General features: G+C 48.2%; 1 protein-coding gene across 2 annotated transcripts in view; it reads right to left on the bottom strand.

The window, feature by feature from the left end:
* The window catches only part of PLXNA4 (plexin A4), a 422,599-nt gene that overhangs the window by 56,542 nt on the left and 353,930 nt on the right, over window positions 1–12,127 (bottom strand). For both annotated transcript variants that reach the window (XM_079150155.1, XM_079150154.1), the window contains 4 exons: window positions 9,923–10,019; window positions 9,312–9,502; window positions 5,518–5,669; window positions 574–691 (listed from right to left, as the gene is read on the bottom strand). In XM_079150155.1, coding sequence (XP_079006281.1) covers window positions 574–691; window positions 5,518–5,669; window positions 9,312–9,502; window positions 9,923–10,019 — 558 coding nt within the window. The remainder of the gene's footprint in view (window positions 1–573; window positions 692–5,517; window positions 5,670–9,311; window positions 9,503–9,922; window positions 10,020–12,127) is intronic.

Below are 12,127 nucleotides of genomic sequence, written 5' to 3'. Positions count from 1 at the left end.
GGGGTATGTGTGGCCGGGGCTTTGAGGTGCTCATGTCTCCACCATACCCCACGATTTGCAAAAGTCCCCGCACCCCACAAACCACTAGCTAGGCAGCCTTGGCAGGGATGGATGGTTCAGACTGGAGGTTTGGGCCCAACCACCATTACTGCTGGTGACAATCATGGATGATAATAATCAAGGAAATGACATCAGAAGGAATAGGAAGATTGGATGCAATTTTCACAGATGCTATTATTGCCCCCATTTCACAAATGAAGAGACCAAGTGGCCATGTGCAGACCGTGCCGCCCACAATATGACCCAGCCATTCAGGCACACAGGAGGCTGGGGACCCCAAGGGCTCCAGCAGCTTACCTGGAGCCAAGAGCCAGGCACTCGGCCTGGATTTCAGATGGGGTCTCCTAGACGGCAAGGGCTGTGCTCCCGTTCGCTATACGAATGTAGGGGGCTTGCATGGGGACCCTTGTCGCAGGTTTGCCCAGAGTTCTAGAGAGTTCTAGAGGGTCCCGCCATGCTGGTCATGAAATCTGCGGGGCCTGCTTCCATCCAGGCCCTGGCGGCAGCACTCACCATGAAGTAGTAGAGCTGGGAGGAGCGGGCCATGAACTCGGGCCGACACACCGCCACACAGATCTCCACGAAGCCTGCGTGCTGGCTGGGCTTGGCCTCTCCCATCTCACACACGATCCTGCGGAGGACAACAGAGACCCCATGAGCCACGGGCTCCCGGCCCTGACCCCAGGCCCTGCAGCCCCTGCAAAGCCGCTTGCTCTGCGGTAGGATCTCAGGGACCTGCAGGCAGGGAGTGGGAGGCGCCTGACTGCTCCCTGCAGGGGCTCCTCCTGGCTGTCAGGAACTGGGAAAACTTTTGGGGGATCCCCAGAGAGGGTCTGAGAAACTCTTATCCCAGACACTTAGCCCTTAATTCATGACTGTCCACTCAATAATTTGGAGACTGGGGGCCAAGTTTCAGCCAAATGGTTTAGGAAACAGAGCTGGCAGAGTCCAGAGAGATACAGTGACTACCCGTGGGTCCCCAGCAAGTCAGACACAGACCTTAGTGCTGACCTAAGGTTCTCAGGTCCTCACCTGGGAGCTCCTTAGGCCCAGTGCTTGGGCTGCCTCGGTGATGTGCTTTCTACTCCCAGCCAGCCCAACTTCCAGGCTGGCAAAGAGATATGTATGCGTGTGTATGTCAGGGAGTATATATATGAATATGTGTGTGTGTGTGTGTATGGATGTGTATGTATATGATGTATATATGTATATATATATCCTGGCAGACTGGCATACTTATATCTTTATAATATCTATATATATATATATATATATATATATATATATACACATATTCCCCATTTTATAAATGAAGAAACTGAGGCACAGAAAAATCAGGTCACTTGTTCAAAAATGTATAGTTAGCCCTCTGTATCCATGGAACCATATCTGTGGATTCAACCAATCATGGATCAAAAATATTCCAAAAAAAATTGCATCTGAACTGAACAGGTGCAGACCTTTTCTTGTCTTTATTCCCTAAACAATGCAGTAGAACATTATTTACATAGTATTTCCCTTGTTTTCAGTATTATAATTAATCTAGAGGTGATTTAAAGTAAAAAGGAGGATGTTTGCAGGTTACGTGCGAAGACCAGGCCTTTTTACAGAAGGGAGCTGAGTATTCGCAGATTCGGGTGTCTGCAGGAGGTCTTGGAACCAAGGCAGCATGAACACCGAGAGACGTGCATTTACATACACACAGGAGTGTAAATGTGCATGTTTTGTATGCATGCACACACATAAACATAAGTGGTATATATACACACATACGTATAGTTATATACAAATGTGTGTATAGAATACATATAGAAACATGCTTTTAAAGATAAAAGCAAAGCATGGCATGCCCACTGTTCTGTATGCCTCTGGTTTACTCAACAGTACAGCAGACCTTCCTTCATGTCACTATGTCACTATATGCATAGCTATGCTTTGTTTTTTTAACAGCTTCACAGTATTTTGTATGGTTGCACTATCATTTATGTAACCTTCTTCCTTTGATGGACATTTAATTATCCTGATTTTTCTCTGCACCAAATAACCCTGCAAAATGAACCAACTTATATCTGCATCTGTATGTGTCATATATTTATTAGAATAGACTTCTCAGGAGGGAGTTTGCTGGGTGAAATGGTTTATGCAAGAAACATTGATAGGTAGCATCCAATGATGTTCCAGAAAGGCTGTGCCAATTTGCACTGCTATCTATGGTCCACTCATTTAGCCAATGCTAGATATTAGCAATCCTTAGAAAGCTTTTCCAGTATTCTAGGGAAGAAAGACCTCATTTTAATTTGAATGACCTTGATTACTAGTTAGGCCACATGTATTTTTGGCTGGTTTTGACCTTATATGGCCTCCACTTTGACTTTTTTGTCGAAGTTCTCTCTTTTACAACTGAATTATCTTTCGTAGAAACTGCTGAACTAAGAGTATTAACTTTTGTCTGTTAAAAATATTGTGATTATATTTTGCCTGTTTGTCATTTTTCAACTTTGTTCTCAATATCTTTGACCATCCTAAGTTTTTTAAAGTACCCATATGGTGAAATTGATTTTTTATGTTATAGTTTCTGGATTTTATATTTCTCTTAGAAAGAACTTCTGAAGAAAGGTTCTGCAAAAAAACATATACCTTTCTGACCCAATAACATAATTAATATCTTCTTGGTGTAAGAAAATATGGAAAGTACATAAAAGCATTTGTCATTTGTACACAATCCCTTCCCTGCAATGCAGCACTCAGAAAAGTCCATGGTCAAGGTTTTGGTGTATGTTTCCAATCTTCCCTTTTTCAACGTTAATTAGAAACTCTGTATTCTGCTTGGTAACCTGTGCTCTTGCTTAACACACCTTCAACCTAGCCCTGGAAATGACTCTTCTATACTATCTATTGAATGGTAGTGTAGTTGACTATCTTCTGTATATAAAGAAGTTCCCTGGCGTACAATGTCCTGTCTTAGAATATTTCAGCTTTATGATGGTGGGAAAGTGATACCCATCCAGTAGAAACCACACTTGAATTTTAAATGTTGTGCTTTTCCTGAGCCCTACCATATTGTTTTAGGATGCTGAGACTAGTTCCCAGTCATCCACAGCCACCAAGGAAACAGCCAACCCTCTACCACGTGCTGTGCTGCTCAGCTAGAATTTTGGGTAGGTTAGCTGCATTAAGCACATTCTCACTTCCAGTATTTTCTATTTATGATAGGGTTATCAGCTGGGACCCCACCAAAAGTTGAGGGGCATCTGTACAGTAATGTATTTGATAGACAAATTCCCTGTTTTTAGGCATACAAATTGCTTCCAAATTTGGACTATTCCAAGTAAGGTTGGAAATGAGCACTCCTGCAAATAAGCATTTGTGTAGTCTGGTTATTAGGGAAGGTTCTAGAAGGGTGGTGCCAGGCTGAAGACTTTTGGCCCATATTTCCAAATGCCTTTTAGAAAGCATGTCCCAATTTTCCCTCCTACTATGAGTATGCGAGCCCGTAACTTCCCATGCCTTGGATCCACACTGACTATTAACCTTTTACAATTGTTTCCCATTGTTCTAACTTGCTTTTCATATACTTTTTGGTTCTTTGTACATCTTACAAACGGTACACTCATGTTCTTTGCTCATTTTCTGATATTTACCTTTTATTTATAAAGCTTTTTAAAATCTGTTAAGAAAACTTTCTTAATCACGATAGGGCATACCCATATTCCTAATTTATCATTTACATTTTTATTTTGCTTACAATAATTTCTGATGTGTAATTTTAAAGTTTTATGTACTCAGATCCCCTAATCTTTTCCTTTATGTCTTCTTTTGCAGCTATACTTAGATCATCTACCCCTTTCTGAAATCAAATAAATTCTTACCTGTATATTCTTCTAATTCTTTCATAGTTTCATTTTTATGCTTAATTCTTTATTCCATCTGGAATTTATTTGGGAGTGTACTGTGAAATAAGCACCTGATATTGTACTTTTTCTAGGGTGTTAATCAGCATCCTTTATGGAATGATCTTGTCAGTTTGAAATGCCACTTTTATCACATACTTAATTTATATATATCAGGATTCTTTTCATAGGTCTTGTATCTCATTCCATGACTCTAACTACTATTTTACCCATGTTACTTTATAATAATATTTTTGATACCTGGCTATGTAGGCCCAGAGTTGGGTAGATTGAACTTTCCCAAATCACAATATGTTGGTAGCAACTTGCTCTGGTTTGGTTCTAGGAAGGTCTCAGAAAGTTGCAGGAGTCATAGAAAGATCATATGGTAACTGAGCAACAATAGGCCATGGAGGTGAGTCCTCCCAGAACTGCAGCATTAAGTCATTCCATCTGCTATGAGCACTTTGGGAAGGCGCTGATGGAAATCGGCAGGAATCGAGAATGGCAGCACTGTGGCTGGGAATCACTAAATCCAGGCAAGACCCAGGCTGCAGATGTGCCAACTGCACTGATGTAGCTAAGGGGGACCTCGCCAAGAGTCAATAACTTATGCACATAGTTTGGGTGGTAAGGCTGCCCTCCAGGAGGGGCAGTACAGATGGCATGGCATATAGATTCCACTGTGTTGGTACACATTTCATAGTTGTGTTTGCTGGGCTAGAAAATAGTGTTTCCTTATTTACAAGGCAATATATAACCCATGTATCTCCTCCACTAGGTGGGTTAGAAGCCAAGTTCACCTGTCGAATGACCTCAGTGGGCCAGCAGAGTTGGCAAAGAGGAAAATAAGCCAGAGTCCCCCACAGGACTGAGAGTGGGTATGGAATTTTATTTCCAGGTTCCACAGAGATGATATAAGAACAGCTGTATGATGGGGGTCATGAATGAGGGAGCTGAGCTCACACTTGTCTGGCTTTAAGTTTTGCACGGCCTCACTTCACCCCACACACCAAGAAGGCAGCAGTCACTTCCTCCTCTCCCAGCCATTTCCGCCTCCCTTCTCCATGCACCTGCACTATGGCAGCTAGCTATTGCAGATGGTGGGGAGTTGGGGAACTGCCCCACACCCTAGAAGGTTAGGGGTGTTCTCCTTTCCTTCCAGCACAGCGCTGAGACTGTCCTTTGATGGCCAGGTTGTTCCTAATGCAGCATCCCTAATCTGAAAATCCAAATTCTGAAACGCTCCCACATCTGAAAAATTTTGACAGCTAACACGATGCTGTAAGTAGAAAATTCCACACCATGAACTTTGTTTCAAGCACAAAATTATTAAAAGTATTGCATAAACCTACATGTGTAAGGTGTATATAAAACAAAAATGTATTTCCTGTTTAGACTTGGATCCCATTCCAAGGATATCCCATTACGTACATGTAAATATTCCTCAGCATGAAAAACCCCAAATCCAAACCACTTCTGGCCCTGGACATTGGCACTGAAGCTGCATTGACTGATCCTCCCTCCCCTCCTGCCCGTCCCCGCACCTCAGGTGGCTTCCACTTACTGTTCTGCAGGGATGTAGCCGTCCACCAAGGGGCTGCACTCCACGCCAGCCACTTTGACATGGGAGGCGATGTCCCGGAATTCCAGGCCCAGGTTCTCTCCTCGGATGGTGACCTTGGTGCCCCCTTCCCGGGGGCCTGTCACTGGGATTATCTGCAGGGAGGAAGAGAGATGATGTTAAGGGCAAACCCATCGGGTATTGTGCATGGTCTCAGGAACTGGGTTCTAAACCCCTGGTGCAGCTTCCCATCCCACAGGAGAGAAGAGAGGATGGAAAGTGACTGCTATGTCACTGGGTAATTCACAAAAAATCAGGACTGAAACCTTCCAGCATTCGCTAATATTGGTTTCACTCTCAAGGAAAATAAATTCCTCCTATAAACCCCCAGCCATCAGCACCTGGGATCATCTCACCTACCTTTCCAGATCCTTCTCAAATGCCACCTTCCCATTACCAGATGTCCTCTCTCTCTCTCCACTGAAATTCCAAGGCACCTTTTGCTATTTTCATGACAACAATCATTCATTTGTGTCTGATTCCTTGTCCTTTCCATCCCCTGCCCCTCCTCTTCAGACCCTGCATCCCTGGGAGCAGGGACCAGCCCTCACTGTTCTGTGACCTTGTCTCTGGCAAAACCCTATTTATATTGTGGATTATAACTCTATTGAAAACCACACCAAGTCAAGCACCTTTCTGGAGTTAAAGGAGCATTGTTACAGCTTGCCTTCATTGTTTGGCTTGGTGTCTCTTGGAGATGGGTTTAATTTAGACATTACCTTCGTACACTGGTTAAAACGGCTGGCTTTCCCACTGATGACACCATTGGTGTTAAAACCCACAGCTGGATGTCAAGATTCAACCACCAATGGCCTGCACTGAGGCAGGGGCTAACGTACGGGCCACTGTGACCTTCCCTATTTTATACACCACAGCAGACTCCTTCCCACTCCTGGGGCCTCTGAGTCCTATGAGGGTCATGGCCCAGCAGAATGGCAGGAACCTCTAGCCCTTTCTGGCAAGTCCTCCTATTCCACCAAGCACGGATCTCAACTGGGCTTCCCTCTTGGGGCAGGAGCGAATTTGCAGAAGCAAAAGACCCTAGACCCTGAGTGGCAGCTTTGCCAGGGGAGGCCACCTCCTGCCTCTTGTGCATCCCCATGCAGATACGTGTTTGTGAGTGAGCTTACACACGGGTGTGACAGTTCACGCAGCATGTTCCCACTGTAGTGGGGAAACAGCTTTCTTGGAGGCACGGGCCCATTTCTGTGTGAGGAAGGTGGCTACACCTGGGAAAGGTGGCGGGGGCAGCAAGGTTCTTCCCCAATGCCTGCCTGGGCGGTGGTCCCCAATATACCCCTGGAACCGGCAGCATTGCCCACAGACACTCCACCCTGGCCCGTCATCCTGTAAAAGGAGTTTTATCTCTGGCCCGTGCGGGTTTCCCGGAGGGCTGGTGCCAGGATGGAAGAAGCAAACAGCCTCCCTCGCAGGAGATTTGTTTAATTTGCTGCCTCTTCCCTGTGATTTTCTTGGACCCAGGCCAAGGAGAAAGCTCGTCACACCAATTGGGCCCAACACACCATGAGTTGCCACGCACCACAGCCCCAGGGAGGACTTCTCATTAAGGGAATGGGGGCAGCGGTTCCACTGAGGAGGTGTAGGGCCAGGTGGGCTGGGAAGGAGAGCCGAAGACACAGCCTGGGTGCGGGGCCCCAGGCAGCCGGTCAAGGGGTGTCCCTCTGCCCTCCTGCTCCAGGTCTGTAGGTAAATGTACCAATACCCGCCCCCCTCACCTGGTAGCGTTGTTTAGGTTTCTCCCCGCTCAGGAAACTGAAGCAGAAGCAGAGAGCAACGCCCAGTGTGCAGGCCAGGCAGGTGGAAAGTGACAGGCCACCCTGAAGGGCCACTTTCCTGGGTAAGGTTGTTCATTCACAAAACTGGAGACCCTTCCTGCTCTGACATGTCCGTGGTGTGCACGGTTTGTGAGTGTGTGCACAGCCCTCCCGCTGCAGTGAGGACGGTAACCCAGCACTGGAGACCGGGGAGAGGACCACTTCGTTACATTCTGGCCAGAGCAGATATGCACCTCTGAGCGCTGGTCTCTTTGTCTGGGAAAGGGTGATAATAACCCTGCCCTTGGCAAGTGTGATGGCTTAAATTGTGTCCCCCACTTCCCCATAAACTCATATGTGGAAGTCCTAAAAATCCTTAGTAGGATTTTCACGGAGGTCATCAAGTTTAAAAGTGTGGGGGGTCACAAGGTAGGCCTCAGTCCAATTTGATGGGCATCCTCATAAAAAGGGGCAGTGGGGACAGAGACATGCATAGAAAAATAAAGATGATAAGGCATATGGGGAGAAGATAGTTACCCACAAGCCAAGAAACGGGGCCGGGAAAGATCCTTCCTCATGGTCTTCAGAAGGAACCAACCCCCACCAACACCTTGACCTTGGGCTTCTGCCTCCAGGACTGTGAGAATCTAGATTTCTGTTGTTGAAGCTGCCCAGTGTGAGGGCTCTGTCACAGCAGCCTGAGGAACCCAGGCTGTGAGAACTGGAGGGGACACCAAGGACCTGTGCAAACTCCAAAGCGCTGTCCACATACCTGGCCCATGCCTGGGAAGGCCACTGTCAGATTCTCGGATGACGTATTCCTTTGTGCAATGGCGTGAAGTGGGTGCCAGATTGCCCTATTTATCGAGGCAGAGAGGGAGCTGCTTTCTTTCCCAACTTTCTTTCCTCAACTGCCTTCTTATCTTAACCTGCATCCACAATGGCAGAGAGGTAACGAGCACCTGCTATAGGCCAAGTCCTGTCCCAGAGGCACAGGTGTGAGACCTGGTTCCGTTGTTGAGGATGACAGACATGCCTCTCTTCCTTATTTTAAGGGAGGAACAAGAAACACCAGCCTCAGCAGGAAGGGGGACCTTAGGCCATCTTTTCTGCCAAGAGCGTGGGTGGGGAGGTAAGGAGACATAGCTATCTCCATAAACCCCCAGGGCCAGTGATTTCCTTGGCTTAGACATCCTTGCAGTGATTTTAATGTGATGGTGATGATGGAGGAGGAGGAAGAAGCCAAAGTTTCCAAGGACTCAGCATGAAGCTGGGAAGCACTGTACATGCACAGGGTATGCTCAGCGCTCCTTGTAACTGTCCTGTGGCGGCACAGGAGAGGAGGGAAGAAGGGAGAGGCAGGGAGAGATTGACGCTTGGCCCCAAGGCACCCAGCAGTCACCTGGCAGCCCAGAGCCACAGCCTGATCCCTGTGCCTAATTACCTGATGTCTAGCCCCACCCTGTCCTCCCTCTCTGGGCTCTGGCTCCAAGGTCTGTGCTCCCAGGCCCTCCTGAACTGTGCCTAAATCTATTTTTGCTCCTACAGCTCTGATCTTGCTTTGGGTGAGTCCTGAATCTTCTCCACACTACCTTCTTCCCTTCCCCAGGGCTGGGATCTGTCCCCTAGAGTCCTGTGCAGCCTCTGCTCATTGGCTCCAATTTAGAAGCTTTCCAGCCTTGCCACTGAGACTCTCAGAGACTCAGGGAGGGGTGACAAGGACTGAGTCCAACAGGGTGATGAAGCCCCTCAACTTCCTTGATAGGGGAAGGGCTTTGAACCAAGCTCTGGGGAGGCTATGAAGGGCACTGCGGATGCACCCAGCTAGCCAGAGCATCCATGTCCCCCTGGTGACGCTGTGATTGATACCACGTCCAGTTGTGGTCATCAGGGCCCTGACCCCCGGGGCAAGGGTGCAGCTCGGCAGCCTGGCACATGCCCACTCAGGCTGCCCTGGCTTACCTCTGTGATGCGGGGGTTCGTGCACTTGCTGTTGGCACCTGACAGCTCCAGCCAGCGGCTCTCGTGGGCAGGGCAGTGTTGGCGCAGGGTGCACTGGCCTGGACTCTGGCACCAGCCACACTCGAAGTCTGGGTCTGCCTTGAGGCACAGCCCGCAGCTCTCACGCATGGCCCCACACTTGTAGAGGTAGACTGCAGAGGCAAGGCATTTGGGCTTTGGGATGGGGGAGGGATGGGAACCAGCCAGGGAACAGGTCATGGAGCACAGTCCCTTTGCCCCCTTAGCCCCGCAGAGAAGATGAACAAGGAACCCCAGGCCTGCGCACAGGAACTCAACAGGGAAGCTGTGGGTCTCCATTCATTTAGTAGCTCTTCTCAGCAAGTCCCACTCACTTTGCTCCCCACCCAGAAGCCACCAGCCAGTGCTCAAGCAATAACAGGAAGTAACAGGGAAGGGTTCGTGGGGGAGAGGCTGCAAAGGAAGGGCTCAGAGCCCCAGGGAGGCAGATAGCTGCTAGGAGTTGGGGATGTAATGACATCTGCCCAAGAACCCTGGGCTGCTCTGCTCGGCTTCACCCTGGTTTCCACACCCAGGTCCCAGCCGCGCCACACCTTTGTTCTGAGCTGGGTTGTCAATGTTGAAGTGCCCATTCCACACGACCGTCAACTCCACGGGGAGGTTGTTGATCTCCATCCCTTCATAGGAATACTGCAGCCAGGCCAGGGGAGGAGAGAAGAGAGCTGGTCACAGACATTTCTAGGGAGGCCCGAGTGCTCAGCCTGAGGCCCTCAAAGGCCCACAGGGCTAAGGATTGGCCAAGTCCATGTATGTGTATATGTGTGCATGTGTGTAACTCACCTGCACAGGTGTATATGGGCAATGTGGGGAAGCAGAGGGTTTGGGAGGCAAAGCAGGGAGCAGGCCAGGCCTCTGCAGACCACCTGTGCAGCTGACTCAAGCAGCGGGCTGGATGGAGCACCTTCTTCACACCCATGGGTCCTGCCCAGCTGGGCTGGGCTTTCCCCAGGAAGTCTGACCAGGAAGGGGGAGTAGCTGCAGATAGCAGGAATGAGGGGGCTGCACTCTTTAGGGGGCAACAGGGGAATAAGACTGAAGAGACCAGGTAGGCCCAGATAGGAGCTTCAGAGAGTGGAGGGGTGGGAAGTCCTACAGGGACCCTGGAGGACAAGCCCCGGAATCTGGGCAAAACTCAAAAGGCATTCTCTGACTCAAAGCTGGGCACGGCCCAGCTTCCTGATGTCTGTGGGTACAGGAGCTACCTCTGGACCTGCAAGGGGCTCCTCATCCTGTCCCCCTGCCTGGCTCTCCTCAGGACTGAAGCCCCACCTGGGTTGCTGCTGGCTGATGGAATGAGGTAGGGGTGGGGCAAACAGGGAGGGGCTGGCTCAGGGATGAAGTCACGGGGCAGAAGCACAGGCCAGCCTCTGCTCTGCCCTCTGACACCATGTATTGCTCAGGGCCCAAAGAAAGAAGGTAAGCAAGGGAGAGCAGAGCCTGCTCCAGGACTCATATCCAGCCCCTACCTGGTGATTTTCTCATTATTCCACCAGACTTTGCTTGGTGGGATGCAGGAATGGAATCGAGACAGATTTTCTGTACAAGAGGGCTGAGGGCCGGCAATTTATTGAAAGGGCTTCAACCAGGGGACTTATTTTGAACTTGTGTTTGCAAAGCTGATGGACTTTTAAACTCAAGAGTTAGGGGCTGGGCTGGTGGGGGGGTGCAGGTGGACACCACGGGAGGTAATTGATACTCTCTCTCCTCTAAGCTGGCTGCAGACCTTCTCTGAGGGACAGGCGGGTGACAGCCATAGACATTGGGAATGCAGCCTGGGGAGAATCTTGGGGGCTGGGGCAATGCTTCTGTTTCTGGCCAAGAATAAGTCTGTAGCCTATTTGTAAAAGTTTCTAAAGGAAATGGCATAATCTCCCTGAGATTGCAGAAATCTCCAAGTCCTGAGTTACAAAATGTTCCACAATGGAAATACGTGGTGACATTGTCCTAAGTAACAAAGTAAGTCGGATGTGTGTCTAGGTCTCCTCAGGCTCTACCCTTGTGTCCAAAACTCCCTGGCAACATACGCCCGGGCTAGGAGCCACATTCAGTTTTTCCCACAATGGAGGTGGTCTACAGTGCTCCATCCACACCCCCAGGATCCCCTCCTGTGACGGAGGCCACTTGGGCCCACAGAATGAAGCCAGGCCCCCCAAGTCTGCAGAAGCCACAGCAGGGACTTTGATCACTGCATAACTCAGTTCAGTAGTCCTCCCACAGGGGATACATTCCAAGAGTCCCAGGGGACGCCTGAAACCTCAGGTAGCACCAAACCTATTTATACTTTGTTTTTTCTATGCATACATATCTCTAATAAAATTTAATTTATAAATTAGGCACAGTAATAAATTAATAATATTAACTAATAAATTAGAACATACTAAAATGTATTGTAATAAAAGTTTTATTAATGTGATCTCTCTCTCATCTCTCTCTCAATAATGCAACTGATAACTCATCCATTAGTTGAGCTGATAACTAAGATGGATACTAAGTGACTACCAGGTAGGTAGCAAATACAGCATGGATACACTAGTCAAAGGGATGATTCACATCCCAGATGAGATGGAGAGGGAGAACTTGAGATTTCATCATGCTATTCAGAAAGGCATGCAATCTAAAACTTATAAATCTTTTACTTTTGAAATTTCCCATATAATATTTTAGACTATAGTCAACTACAGGAAATAGATATGGTGGAAAGAAAAACTATGTATAAGGGAACTGCTATAATCAGCTCT

This window comes from Sciurus vulgaris, assembly GCF_902686455.1.
Source record: "Sciurus vulgaris genome assembly, chromosome: 8".
In the NCBI taxonomy this organism is placed as follows: Eukaryota; Metazoa; Chordata; class Mammalia; order Rodentia; family Sciuridae; genus Sciurus; species Sciurus vulgaris.
The sequence above is the reverse complement of the archived record's forward strand: the minus strand, read 5'-3'. Positions and strand labels throughout refer to the sequence as shown.